At 38.3% G+C, this 12,045-nt stretch overlaps 1 protein-coding gene and 1 non-coding gene across 2 annotated transcripts; one reads left to right on the top strand and one right to left on the bottom strand.

The window, feature by feature from the left end:
• Positions 1 to 7,330: 7,330 nt before the first annotated feature.
• On the bottom strand, positions 7,331 to 7,438 carry LOC114045557. Its single transcript, XR_003569388.1, has one exon. It is a non-coding gene; the product is annotated as a U6 spliceosomal RNA (small nuclear RNA).
• A 3,314-nt stretch (positions 7,439 to 10,752) lies between these two features.
• TCIM (transcriptional and immune response regulator) lies at positions 10,753 to 11,791 on the top strand. The gene has a single exon (XM_027865361.1). The coding sequence runs from the start codon at positions 10,843 to 10,845 to the stop codon at positions 11,128 to 11,130; it is 288 nt and encodes a 95-aa protein (XP_027721162.1). The 5' UTR covers positions 10,753 to 10,842; the 3' UTR covers positions 11,131 to 11,791.
• Positions 11,792 to 12,045: the final 254 nt, after the last annotated feature.

Raw genomic sequence — 12,045 nt, 5'->3', positions numbered from 1 at the left:
TTTAATTTTAGATTACAGAATCACATTAAACTATAAATACATGTAAATACCTCATGTTCATTTCCTGAGAAAAACATGTTAGTTTATGCTCACAACTGTTTTCTTTTTAAAGAAGCTGTAAATGCCAGGGGCTTGATATCTGAATCCTTGAAATCTGACTAGCTAATTAAAATTTTTTTTTTAAAAAAAGGAACAGTTTATCTTTAGTTCTTTTTAAGGAAACATTCAAATATAGACTGATTGTTTAAACAAAGACAGCTGCTTCATTTCAAAAGCAAAAAAAATCACTAACAAAGAAGCTCTATTTAAAAATTGATCAGAGCTATCATTTTTTGAAAGAAAAGAAATTGATTTTTAAAAGTTCATTCCCTATTTCAGTGGGAAAGTGTGTGAACATTTCTCCATTATCTGAAGGTTTGAATAGGTTGAAAACATATCTAAGTTTTGTTCTGGGATTGAGAAATTAATACTAACATCCATCTTCCTAAATACAAGTGGTGACCTTTGTCACAAGTAATAAAATAATAAAAGACAAAGGTACTTGGTTCCAACTAAAAGACTGAAGAGAAAATAAGTCTATTTATAAATAAGAAATTATATGAGATTAATAACAATTATGCACTTTAGTTTATGATAGCAATAACAATGTTGATCTACTTAAGTACTTACTGGGCAGCTGGGTGGCACAGTGGATAGAGCCCTGGGCTTGGAATCAGGAAGACTCATCTTCTTGAGTTCAAATGCAGCCTCAGACATTTACTAGCTATGTAACCCTGGGCAGGTCACTTCACCCGTTTGCCTCAGTTTCCTCATTTGTAAAATGAGCTGGAGAGGGAAATGGCAAACCACTCCAGTGTCTTTCCTAAGAAAGGTCCAAATGGGGTCAAGTAGAGTTGGACATGACTTAAAAATGACTGAACAAGAACAACATGATGCCATGGCTAGAATTATATATCGTAAATGTGGTATATTTATGAACTAATATTGACAGATCCATGTACTACAAACAGATACACTTCAGACAAAATACCCTTCAGAATTCAGCAAAAAACTATAAAAAATTAGAGAATCATCAAATGTTGTCTGTAATTGCCCAGATATAACATTGATGCCACCCATACCCCATGCAACATTTGAGAAAAGCATTTTTAGTAGATGTTGCCATATTAAATACTCACGATATCCACTCTGTTTGGAGTAGAAAAACTCCCAAAATATAGAGACCCAGATGAAAAAATCCAAACCCTATGAGAACTGGATGAAGTATTTATCATCCCTGTCATCTTTTCTGCTGCTAGAGATGTCCCAAAGATGTTTTCAGTGAGCCTGTTGAAGGTAAGCTTACACCCTGACTTTTTAATTCAATTCCAAAAAGCATTTATTTAATCTACCACCATAATAGTTGGTCAAAATTAAAAATTAAAAAATAGCAGTAGGATGGTGACTTGTTTCAGGAAAATTTCTCTCTGAAGTATATCTATCTGTATCTCTATGAAATGAATCAGAATTATAATAATAATGTTGATAACTTAGATTTATGGAATGCTTAATTTATGTACAAATGTACATAATTTATGTACAAAATTTATGTACAAATCCATAAAGTCAAGCAAAGTCCATATCATCTTCAAACTCAGCATCTATTACAATGCTCTTGACACAATGCTTAATAAATGTTTGTTGAACAAAAGAATGAATATTCACGTGGCTGCTACTCTAATAAAGGTTTTCATTATGATACTATTATCAACAATTGACTGCTAGAAATTTCCACTTGGATGTTCCATTTTTCAAATTCAACATATCCAAAACGGAACTTGTTATCTCTTCCCAACCTCCCCCAAAGATACTCCACCCCTACCCCTCCATCTTCCCTCCCCATACCTCTTCCTACTTTTTGTGTTTCTGTTGAGAGGGACCACTATCTTCTAATTACCCAGATCTGAAACCTTGTAGTCACACTCACAACTCTTCAATCTCCCTTCCCAAATCCAGTCTGTTGTTGGCAAGTCCTGCCAATTTTCACCTCCAGATCATCCTTCTGCTCTGTCCTCTTCTTTCCACTCACATGGCCACCACCTTATTGGAACATAAAGCTTCCTAATTGGTCAGCTTGATTCAAGCCTTTCTCCCTGCATTGTTTATATTGTACTTATTCTGTCCATAAATCAAGTCACATATGGACATGTTGTTTTACCCCATAGAATATAAGCTCCTTGGAGTAGGGACTCTTAATTTTGTCTCTAGGTTTTGGCTCCTACTACAGTGCCTGTTACAAAGTCATTACTTAATAAATGCTAGTTAATTGAATTGAATTAAATCCTTCTGGATATTGTAATAACCTCCTAAAATAATACTGCACTATATGCTAGAGATAATGCAAAGTTTAGATAAGACAAAGTCCCTGACCAAGTGAAGCTTACATTCATGGAAACTGGAAGGAAATATAGAAGTTATTCAATCCAACCCTCTCATTTTACAGATGAGAAACAGAGGCCAGGTGAGAGTGAGAAGCTGAGTAACTTGACTAAAGTCACACAAGTAATAAAGAATAGTACCAGGATTTGAACTGGGACTTTTGACTCCAAATTCAGAGCTCTGGTCAGTAAGCCACACTGCCTCTACACAGGTTAAAGTGCTACATACAGCTAAGTCATTATTATTATTATTGATGCTGCTGCTACTACTGTTATTTTATTATTTATTTATTTAGGTTTTATAAATTCTATAGAGGTTAGGTAGGTGATGCAATGAATAGAACTCCAGTTTGGGAGTCAAGGAGACTTTAGTTCAAGTCTGGTCTCAGACACTTACTAGCTATGTGACCCTGGGCAAGTCACTTAACTCTGTTTGCCTTAGTTCCTCATCTATAAAATGAGCTGGAGAAGGAAATGGCAAACCACCCTAGTATCTCTGCCAAGAAAACCTCAAACGGGGTCATGAAGAGTTGGACATGACTGAAACAACTGAACAAAATAAACTCCATATAATTTCTCCTCTTTCCAATCCATCATGCACACTTGAATTTGGAGTCAAAGGACCTGGGTTTATAGTCCATCTCTGTGTGACTATCAGTAAGTTGCTTTATTTCTCTAGGCTTTAATTTTCTTTTATGTAAAAAGAGTGGGTCAAATTAGATGTTCTCTAGGGTGCTTTGGAGCTTTAAAGTCTAAGATACAAACTTGCCTTCCTTATGAATATCACTCTTCTTCGCAAAATTCTTTAAAATTCCCTATTGTCATTGGCTAAAGATGAAAATCTTTAGTCTGTTGTTCAAGACTCTCCTTATTCAGATACCATCTTACCTTCATTGATTTATCTTATACTACTGCATTCCAGGTTGTCAACACTCACACCCAAACTGGACTATGAATCCAAAGATATTGACAGGCTAGGAAATTAGGTTGAAAATAATTAGATTCAATTCAATAAAGATAAATGTAAATTCTTAATTTTGGGCTCAAAAATCAACTTTCCAAGGACAAGACGGCTACTATGTTAGAGAGTGGTTTATCTGAACAAGATCTGGGGGTTTGAGTAGACTATATATTCAACATGAGTCAATAATGATACAGCAACATACTTCTCCCCTTTCCAATCTGCTCCAATACTAATGAATTCCTAGGCAGCGTAAAGACAAAGCTTTTAGGAATCAGGTAGTTATAGTACCATTGTACACTGCTCTGGTCAGAGTATTTTGTTCAGTTCTGGCACTACAACTTAGAAAGGGGACTGATAAACTGGTGAATGCCTGGAGGAAGGGAACCGACATGGTGAAGGCCTTGAGTCCATTCCATATAAGGAATGATTGAAGGAATTGAGGATGTTTATACTACAGAAAAGAAAATTTAGAATGAACATGATAGCTCTTTTCAAGTATTCAAAGGGTTGTCCTTTGGAAGGGAGATCAGACTTGTTTTGCTTGGCCCTAGAGCAAAGAATCAGTTGGAAAAAGTGGAAGAAAAAAGCCACAACAACTTTCTACCAATTAGAGATATCTAAAAATAGACTAGATCATAGTGAGTGATCTTTTTTCAGAGGATTTAAAGTAGAATTGAATGACTATTTATTCAGTGTGTTGTAGCGGGCATATTTTGAGAGACTGCACTAGACTAGAAGGCCAATGAATTCCAACCGCCCATCCTTTAAAGTCCAACTCAGATGCCATCTTCTTCAGGCAGCCTTCCCTGAGCTTCCTACTCAATAATGAGACCAACCCTCGAACTTCATGGGATACCTTCTTTGCAAGTCTCTTATGTACTGATATAATATCATTTCATACCACCGTCACTTGTGTGTGTTTTGTTTCCCATTATTTGCCTCCTCTCAGAGCCTAGTAAAGTGCTATGCACTTAAGAGGTCTTTAAAAAATATTTCAAAATTTTAGTTAAATTGGATTATAGTCTTTAAACACTTCAAATACATTATCTTGTTTTATCCATATGATGATTTGATAAGGTAAAACCATGCAAGTATAATTATGTCCTTTTTAGAGAACAAAAACTGGGTCTCATAAAGGTTAAATGACTTGTTCATAGTCACACAATGAGCAAGAAATTGAGCCAGGATGCAACTGTACATCTTTAGATTCCATGAAACAACTGCAGAAATTTGGAACTTTAGGTCCAGTCAGGGAATAAGGGGATGGTTTGCTGCCAAATGATCATAGCTTTAGAATTAGAAGGAACTTTGGGAATCATCAAATTCAGCTTCCTAATTTTACAGATGAGGAAACTGAGGTCCAGAGAATTTAATTAACTAAAGTCACCCAAATTGGGATTTTGAACTCAAGTCTTTTAATTTCAAGTCAAATATACTTTCTACCATACCACAATTCCTATCTTATGCATGTTTTAGATTGCAGAGGGCAGAGCACTAAAAAGAGTCCTTAAGGTTTGTCTTACTTGGTGTCTGATGGCAGAAAAAGGAGCCAGAAGTAACAAAGAGGCAGATTTATTTTGAGGGAAGGAAAAATGACCTAACTATAAGTGATGTCCAGAAGAGGAATGGGATGCTTTGGGAGAGAGTAAGTTTTTTTCTAAGTAGGAATCTTTAAACATACACTAGATGACACCTTTCATGATATGTTGTAACAGGAGTATAGGACCATAGATTTAGAGCTGGAATGGAGTTTAGGGGTCATCTATTACAATAACTTTATTTTACAGATGGAGGATATTCAGTATGGACTAGATTACTCTGAGCTTCCTTGATTTATTCCTGGTGAAAAAGAACAATAACAACAACAATAAGGAGAACAGACGTTAGCTCAGATGTCTAGGAGATATAAAGAAGGCAAGGAAGAATAATTTAATGATTGGATAGATAGATGGATGGATGGATGACTGAATGAAAAAGCAATTATTAAGTGTAACCTTGGGTAGCTAAGTGGTACAGTGGATAGAATGCCAGACCTGTGGTCAGGAAGACTTGAGTTCAAATCTGACCTCAGACACTTACTAGCTGTGTGACTCTGGGCAAGTCACTTAACCATGTTTGCCTCAGTTTCCTCATCTGTAAAATGAGCTAGAGAAGAAAATGGCAAGTATCTTTGCCAAGAAAACCCCAAATGGGGTCATGAAGAGTCAGACAAAACAACCAAAATGACTAAACAACAATATACAGATTGAGAATTGTCCAACTCTTTGTATTGTACCTTTAGCTCCCAGCACAGTGTCTGGCAGGTAGACACTTAATGATTGCTTATTAGATGCTCTGCATTAGAGATATAAATACAAAAAAATTTGGCTTCCTGTCCTCAAGGAACTTACATTTTAACGGGGGAGACAACGCATACAGGAGTTATGGCCAGCAAAGATAGTTTTAGTCTGAGATGACACAAGGATGATGACTACCATACGGTAGTCAATGGACACACACCCTTTCCAAAAAACAATGGTACTGTTAATTTCATTATTGTCCCCAGAACTAGAGGTGGGTGGAAAATAGAGCCGAGATAAGAAGTAATAAACAAACAAAAATGCCATTCGAGGAGCATGAATAGGCAATATATGAAGTTAAAATTTGGGATACAACTACTATCTCAGCTTCAGATTCTGCAAATGATCTCACCCCAAAGAAATACTGACCACGATGCCAATTAAACTGGTCCTTCATTTCATACCTGGGCAATCATTCACCATGAAACTACTCCAATGCAAGAAATAACCAGCAGTTGGAAAACTCCAGGGGACCACTCTGTCTAAGCCTGAGTTCTGACAAGCTGTCTCCCAGGGGAAAATAGAACATTGGTTAGGAAACTTCCTTTTTAAAACCCTATCTTTGTTTCCTTTCTTTACCACAGAAAACTACCAAATTCTAACCTCCATCTGTATAACACACTGTATCTGTCCACGTAAGATCTGTAAGGCCTTTTCCAATTTCTTTTATGAGGCACTGTTGTCCAGATCACTCACTGTAAATATTTATACTAACTGGAGAAAATGGGGGATGGGGGTGGCATAGAAAGACGTATGTGACTGTATGAATCTGCCCTTGGCAAGGGGCACTGCCAAATCCGAGCAGGAAGGATAGTTTTACATAGCTGAAAGACAAAAATCAGCATGGTTACCTTGTTTATTGTATTATCTTCCAAAGAGTTTAAAAACCCCTTTATCTATTAAATACATCTAAATGGACTTAGGCAGTCTTCAAGGAAAGCTGTAGGACTTTGTGCAAAAACATTGTTTACTACTTTTGAAGAGGTTATGCGGATGATTGGACATGCAACAGTAGAACCATTATTCTGTGACATCCCCCTCCCCCCAATTTTAGTATAGGAATATTTGTTAGGTTAGATGGTTTGCCATAATGGAGCTTAGATTCTTTTATTGCTTACATGACATAAAGTGATATGCAAGTTTATTCTCTGTTTTTTAAGTTCTTTTTAAATAATACATTAATTTATTTATTTTCTGTTTTCAACATTTACTTTCATAAGATTTTGAGTTCCAAATTTTCTCCCTATCGTTCCCCTTTCCTTGCTCCAAGTGGGCATGTAAATTGACATAGGCTCAACATATACATTCATATTAAACCTATTTTCATATTAGTCATGTTGTAAAGAAGAATTAGAGCCAATGGGTGAAGACACGAGAAAGAAGAAACAAAAAGAGAGAGAGCGCAAATAATATGCTTCCAACTGCATTCAGACTCCATAGTTCTTTCTCTGAACATGGATAGCATTTTCTATCATGAGTCTTTCGGAGTTGTCTTAGATCCTTGCATTGCTAAGAAGAGGTAAGTCTATCAAAGTTAGTCATCACACAGTGTGGCTGTTACTGTATACAGTGTTCTCCTGGTTCTGCTCATTTCAGTCAACATCAGTTCAAAAAATATGAAATGTTTCACAAATCTGTGTGTCATCCTTGTGCAGGGGCCACGCTAATCTTGTCTGTATCATTCTAATTTAGTTCTAATATGCTGCCAAAGCGAGCACTATACAAGTCTATTCTTATTAATAATAAAGTGTATACAAGGCCCTGAAGGTGTTTATAATATGGGGGGAGGCATAAGGCACACATAAACTATAATACAAAAATGAATGCATTAAAAAGGCTTAAAATAATGTTGCATGTGAGGAACTGTGGGAAAGATCTTTACTAATTGTGAAGTGGGGACATGCAATGTACAGTAGTGAAAAGAATTCTGGATGTAGATTAAGACGACCTAACTTTGATCAGTTTCCTCATCTGTAAAATGGAGGGAGTGGATTAGATAACTTCTAAATTTTCTTCCTGGCTCTAGACTAATAATGCTCTGATATCAGGAAAGGAATCTTGGAGGAGCTAACATTTTGATTGGATTTTGAAGGACAGGTACACAACATTCAGCTGATGAGGAGAGGGAGGGAGGTCATTTCCTACTGGGCATTGCATAGGTAAGGCAGGGTCTAGAGAAAACGAGTGCAACTTTGGGGAGGGAGGGAAGGAGGCAGGACAGAGAGTAGCTGAACCACAGAGTACAGGAAAGTAGAATCATGAGATGAAAATAGGAAAGGTGAAGTGGTACTAGATTACAGGGGGCCTTGATCATCAAGCAGAGGAATTTGAACCTTATTTGTCTGGAAATAGAAAGTCACTGCATGTTTTTCAGCAGAAGAGAAAAAGACCAGATCCATGTCCGTGGAATTATTTCAGCAGCAGTGTGAAGGATGGATTGAGTTGGGGAACTGTGAAGGTGGTTAAGTTAAGGAACCTATTGCTACAGTCCAGGCAGGTGATGATGAAGGTACTCAGATGGGGGCAGTGGGAATTGAGCAGAGTAAACAAAGGCAAAAGATATCTGGGAGTTGGAATTGAGACAGGTTGACAAGCCTATTGAAGAGCAAAGGGGAGTGAGACGGTACTCTGCACTTGCCTCAGGAATACAGATTTTCCAAAAGGTGCTGTGCAGAATCCTAAAGAATTGCCATTGGCAGAATAAGAGGAGGAGGGAGGGGTTTGAATTCCAGGTGAACAAGGAAATAGATTTAGAGTGAGGATAATGGGAAGGAAGATCTAGAAGGAAATTTGCCCTCAGTGTCACAGATTTAGAGATGTCAGAGAGTATAGCTCACTGAGACCATTCTCTGTTTTGTTTGTTTGTTTGTTTGTTTGTTTTTGTTCAGTCATTTTCAGTCATGTCTGACTCTTTGTGACCCCATTTGGAGTTTTCTTGGCAAAAATACTGAAGAGGTTTGCTATTTCCTTCTCCAGCTCATTTTACAAATGAGAAAACTGAGGCAAATGAAGTTAAGTGACTTGCCCAGGGTCAAATCAGCAAGCAAGGGCCTGAGGCTGAATTTGAACTCAGGAAAATGAGTCGTCCTGATTCCAGGCCCAGTGCTCTATCCACTGGGCTTCCTAACTGCCCCTTCTTTTCATTTTACAGATGGGAAAACTGAGGGCAAGGGAGGTCAGGTCATTTTTCCTAAGTTACACTGGTAGTTAAATGTGAGATTTGGGGTTTCAAACACAGGTCCCCTGATTCTAAGTCAAGCATTCTTTCTCCTGCACCCTACTACAATCACCCCTCAGCCACACATTATTGAATATGCTCTGACAGATGGGAAGAAAGTTAAAATTAACCACTCCTTGCACATGGCCTTATTGAATGCATTAGGCACAAAGGACATAGGAGTTCTTTGTGTAGCCTTGGAAAGGAAAATATCTCAGGATTTCAGATACCCACTAAAGATGGAACTTCAGAGTTGAGGCATTTTCTCGGGGTCGGGGTCGGGTGAGGGGTCCTATACACATCCTGTGCTGTTTAGTTTGTGTACTTAGATATTGTGGAGAATAAGCAAGGACTGTTTGAAAGGAGAGCACCACCACGAGGCTGTGTCTGCATCGAGACAAAGACATTGCTCATTTGGAAAGGAAAAAAAAAATCTGTCAGAAGGATTATTTGGTATCAACCATAAAGCAGCTGGCTGAACTCCTATGTCTCCTCCATACTTTTTCAGTAGTTGTGTGTATGTGTATGTACATATATATATATATATATATTTTTTTTTTTTTTTATTTGTTTATCTGTTTATTCTTATGGTATGGCAAAAGGTATTCTAAGCTTGACAGCAAGAAAGTTTGGGTCTAAATCTCACTCTAACACTCTGATAATGGACAACTCAGAGCCTCCATTTACTTATCTATAAAATTAGACATAATAATATCTACAATATCTACTTTACAGGGTTGTTGTGAGGCTCAGATGAGAACATGTAAACTTTGAAAACTTTATAGCACTTTAGAAATGCCAGTTATTTTTAATGATTATTCATGAAGAAAAAGTGTGATATAATGGAAAGAGGACAAGGATTGCAGTCAGGTAGTGAAACAGACAGGGTACTGGACCTTGAGTCAGGAAGATCTGAGTTCAAAGTCAGACTCAGACATTTACTACCTCTGTGACCCTGGGCAAATTGCGTCAACTTTGTCTGCCTCAGTTTCCTCTTCTGTAAAATAGGGATAATAATACTGCCAACCTCCCAGGGTTCTTATAAGGATAAAATAATATTTGTAAAAAGCTTTGCAAATATAATTATTATTAGTAATCTATCTGAACCGGGGCAAAACACTTCAGCACACCGTGTCTCAGTTCCCACATCCTTACCTGCTTCAGAGGGTGGAAGTCAAGAAAACACTTTGTAAATTCTAAGAGTGCCAGAAAAGGTAAACTATTATGCTGCGGTGAAGAGCAGCACCTGGACCTATCTCTGAAATAACCTGAAATACTCAAGGGAGTGGAACCATGCTTCTAAGTTGTGCAGTTTTACATAAACTTCCTATCTCTGCTTAGAAATAATGGCCCAGCTTTGTAAACTTTGTCAGCAACTCTCTAAGTGCTGGGGAGAGGCACGTCCAAAGGGCACCACCGCTAAAGGCTACTCAGACCCCTTGGAGGGGAAAACCTTTTCATGGATTAGCCGAATTCTGAGTTCTGAGCCTTGCAACGTTTATCTAATTGCTCTATGTTCTGAAGGTCCTGGCACCTCCAGTTTTACACTTGTGGCTTAAGCTATCTCTCTAAAGTGAGGGCGCATTATTCTGTAAAATCCTTTCTTCACAAGTTGAGAGGGGTTGTGGGCGGTGGATAATGCCACTCCACATCCCAGACAAGAGCTCTCAGTAACCCTTGTGCAAAAGAACAGGATGTTGGCAGCTGAACTGTTAAACCTGTCTCTGATTATTATTCCTTTAGATCACGCTGATGTCACCAGAGTAATTTGAGCCCAGAGTCTTTGCACTGCCTTTAAATAGCGGCCCCGGGATGCGTTTTCTCCAGCCTCTTTAGGAGAGCCTAATCTGGCAAGAACCCCTGTAGACAAAAGCTCTGAAAAGACACCAAGCCTCCTCCTCCACCATGTCCACGTCGCTGAGAGTGAGTCCGTCCGTCCATGGATACCACTTTGACACCGCTGCCCGAAAGAAAGCCGTGGGCAACATCTTTGAAAACATAGACCAAGAATCCCTCCAGAGACTGTTCAAAAACTCTGGGGACAAGAAAGCCGAGGAGAGAGCCAAGATCATCTTCTCTATCGACCAAGATCTGGAGGAGAAGACCAGAGCTCTGATGGCCCTGAAAAAGAGGACCAAAGACAAACTGCTTCAGTTCCTGAAACTCCGGAAATATTCGATCAAAGTTCACTGAACAAGTAAAGCAGGAGACAATGGCTGAGAGAACAAGAACATTTAAAGAATGAAACTGCATTTGTGACATCCTGACAACATGCCTCCTGCAGCTGCCTGGCAGCCTCGGGTAAGGACCTCCTAACCTGAGAACAAACTGGCTGTCATTGACTCAAACTCATTTCACACTCTGAAAACTTGCAGGGAGAGGAGGCAGAAACACTCCCTGGCAGCCGTGAGCAACTCTCCCAGCGGGGAAGGACTGTTGCGGGTGTCCAGGGGAAAAGAAGATTCTGCTGGGACACATTCCAGTGACAGCCAGAGACAGCAGGAAGAGGTATCTATCCGATATCACTCTGACAGACCCCCCCTGGGGCAGCGGACTGAGTTTCAGTTTGAAATTTTTTCGACGAGCCAGGGGGAAGAGTGAATGCCACATGTGTTTACAGATTTTTTTTGTTGAATTAAAAAACAAACAAACTGCCAAGCCTCAATGCTGTCTGTTGGAATGGACTTTAGAAGATCAACAGTTGATCACTTATTTGCATTTATTAAAATGCCTTAAAAAGTACACATCACATGGGTGTGAATAGAAACTCAAGGGACTGCCTAAAACGGCTTCTTCAGAGCTGTGCAATTTTGTCTTGTTCTTTTGATCTATAAAGTGCTTTTTTTTAAATATACGTATATGTTTCATACTGGTTGCACAAAAGTTAAAATAATTGAATGGAAGTACTGTGAAAGTCTGTTACAGATTGAAAAGAAAAATTTAACATATGCTAAACTTTGCCATTTTTAAAGTTTCATAGATACTGCGTTTTAATACTAGCATTTGATAATTACACTCAAAATATTTTATAAAGATGCAATAGTTTCTATAATTTATTGTATGTGGAAAGTGACCTGCAACCATAATAAATTATTATAAGTGTAGTTG

Source organism: Vombatus ursinus, unplaced genomic scaffold (genome assembly GCF_900497805.2).
Source record: "Vombatus ursinus unplaced genomic scaffold, bare-nosed wombat genome assembly UNPS02014778.1, whole genome shotgun sequence".
Classification (NCBI taxonomy): Eukaryota; Metazoa; Chordata; class Mammalia; order Diprotodontia; family Vombatidae; genus Vombatus; species Vombatus ursinus.
This window is presented reverse-complemented; position numbering and strand designations above follow the sequence as displayed.

Bases quoted from the DNA above. Each gene is read 5' to 3' on its own strand.
- TCIM (XM_027865361.1), top strand. From the start codon at position 10,843: ATGTCCACGTCGCTGAGAGTGAGTCCGTCCGTCCATGGATACCACTTT.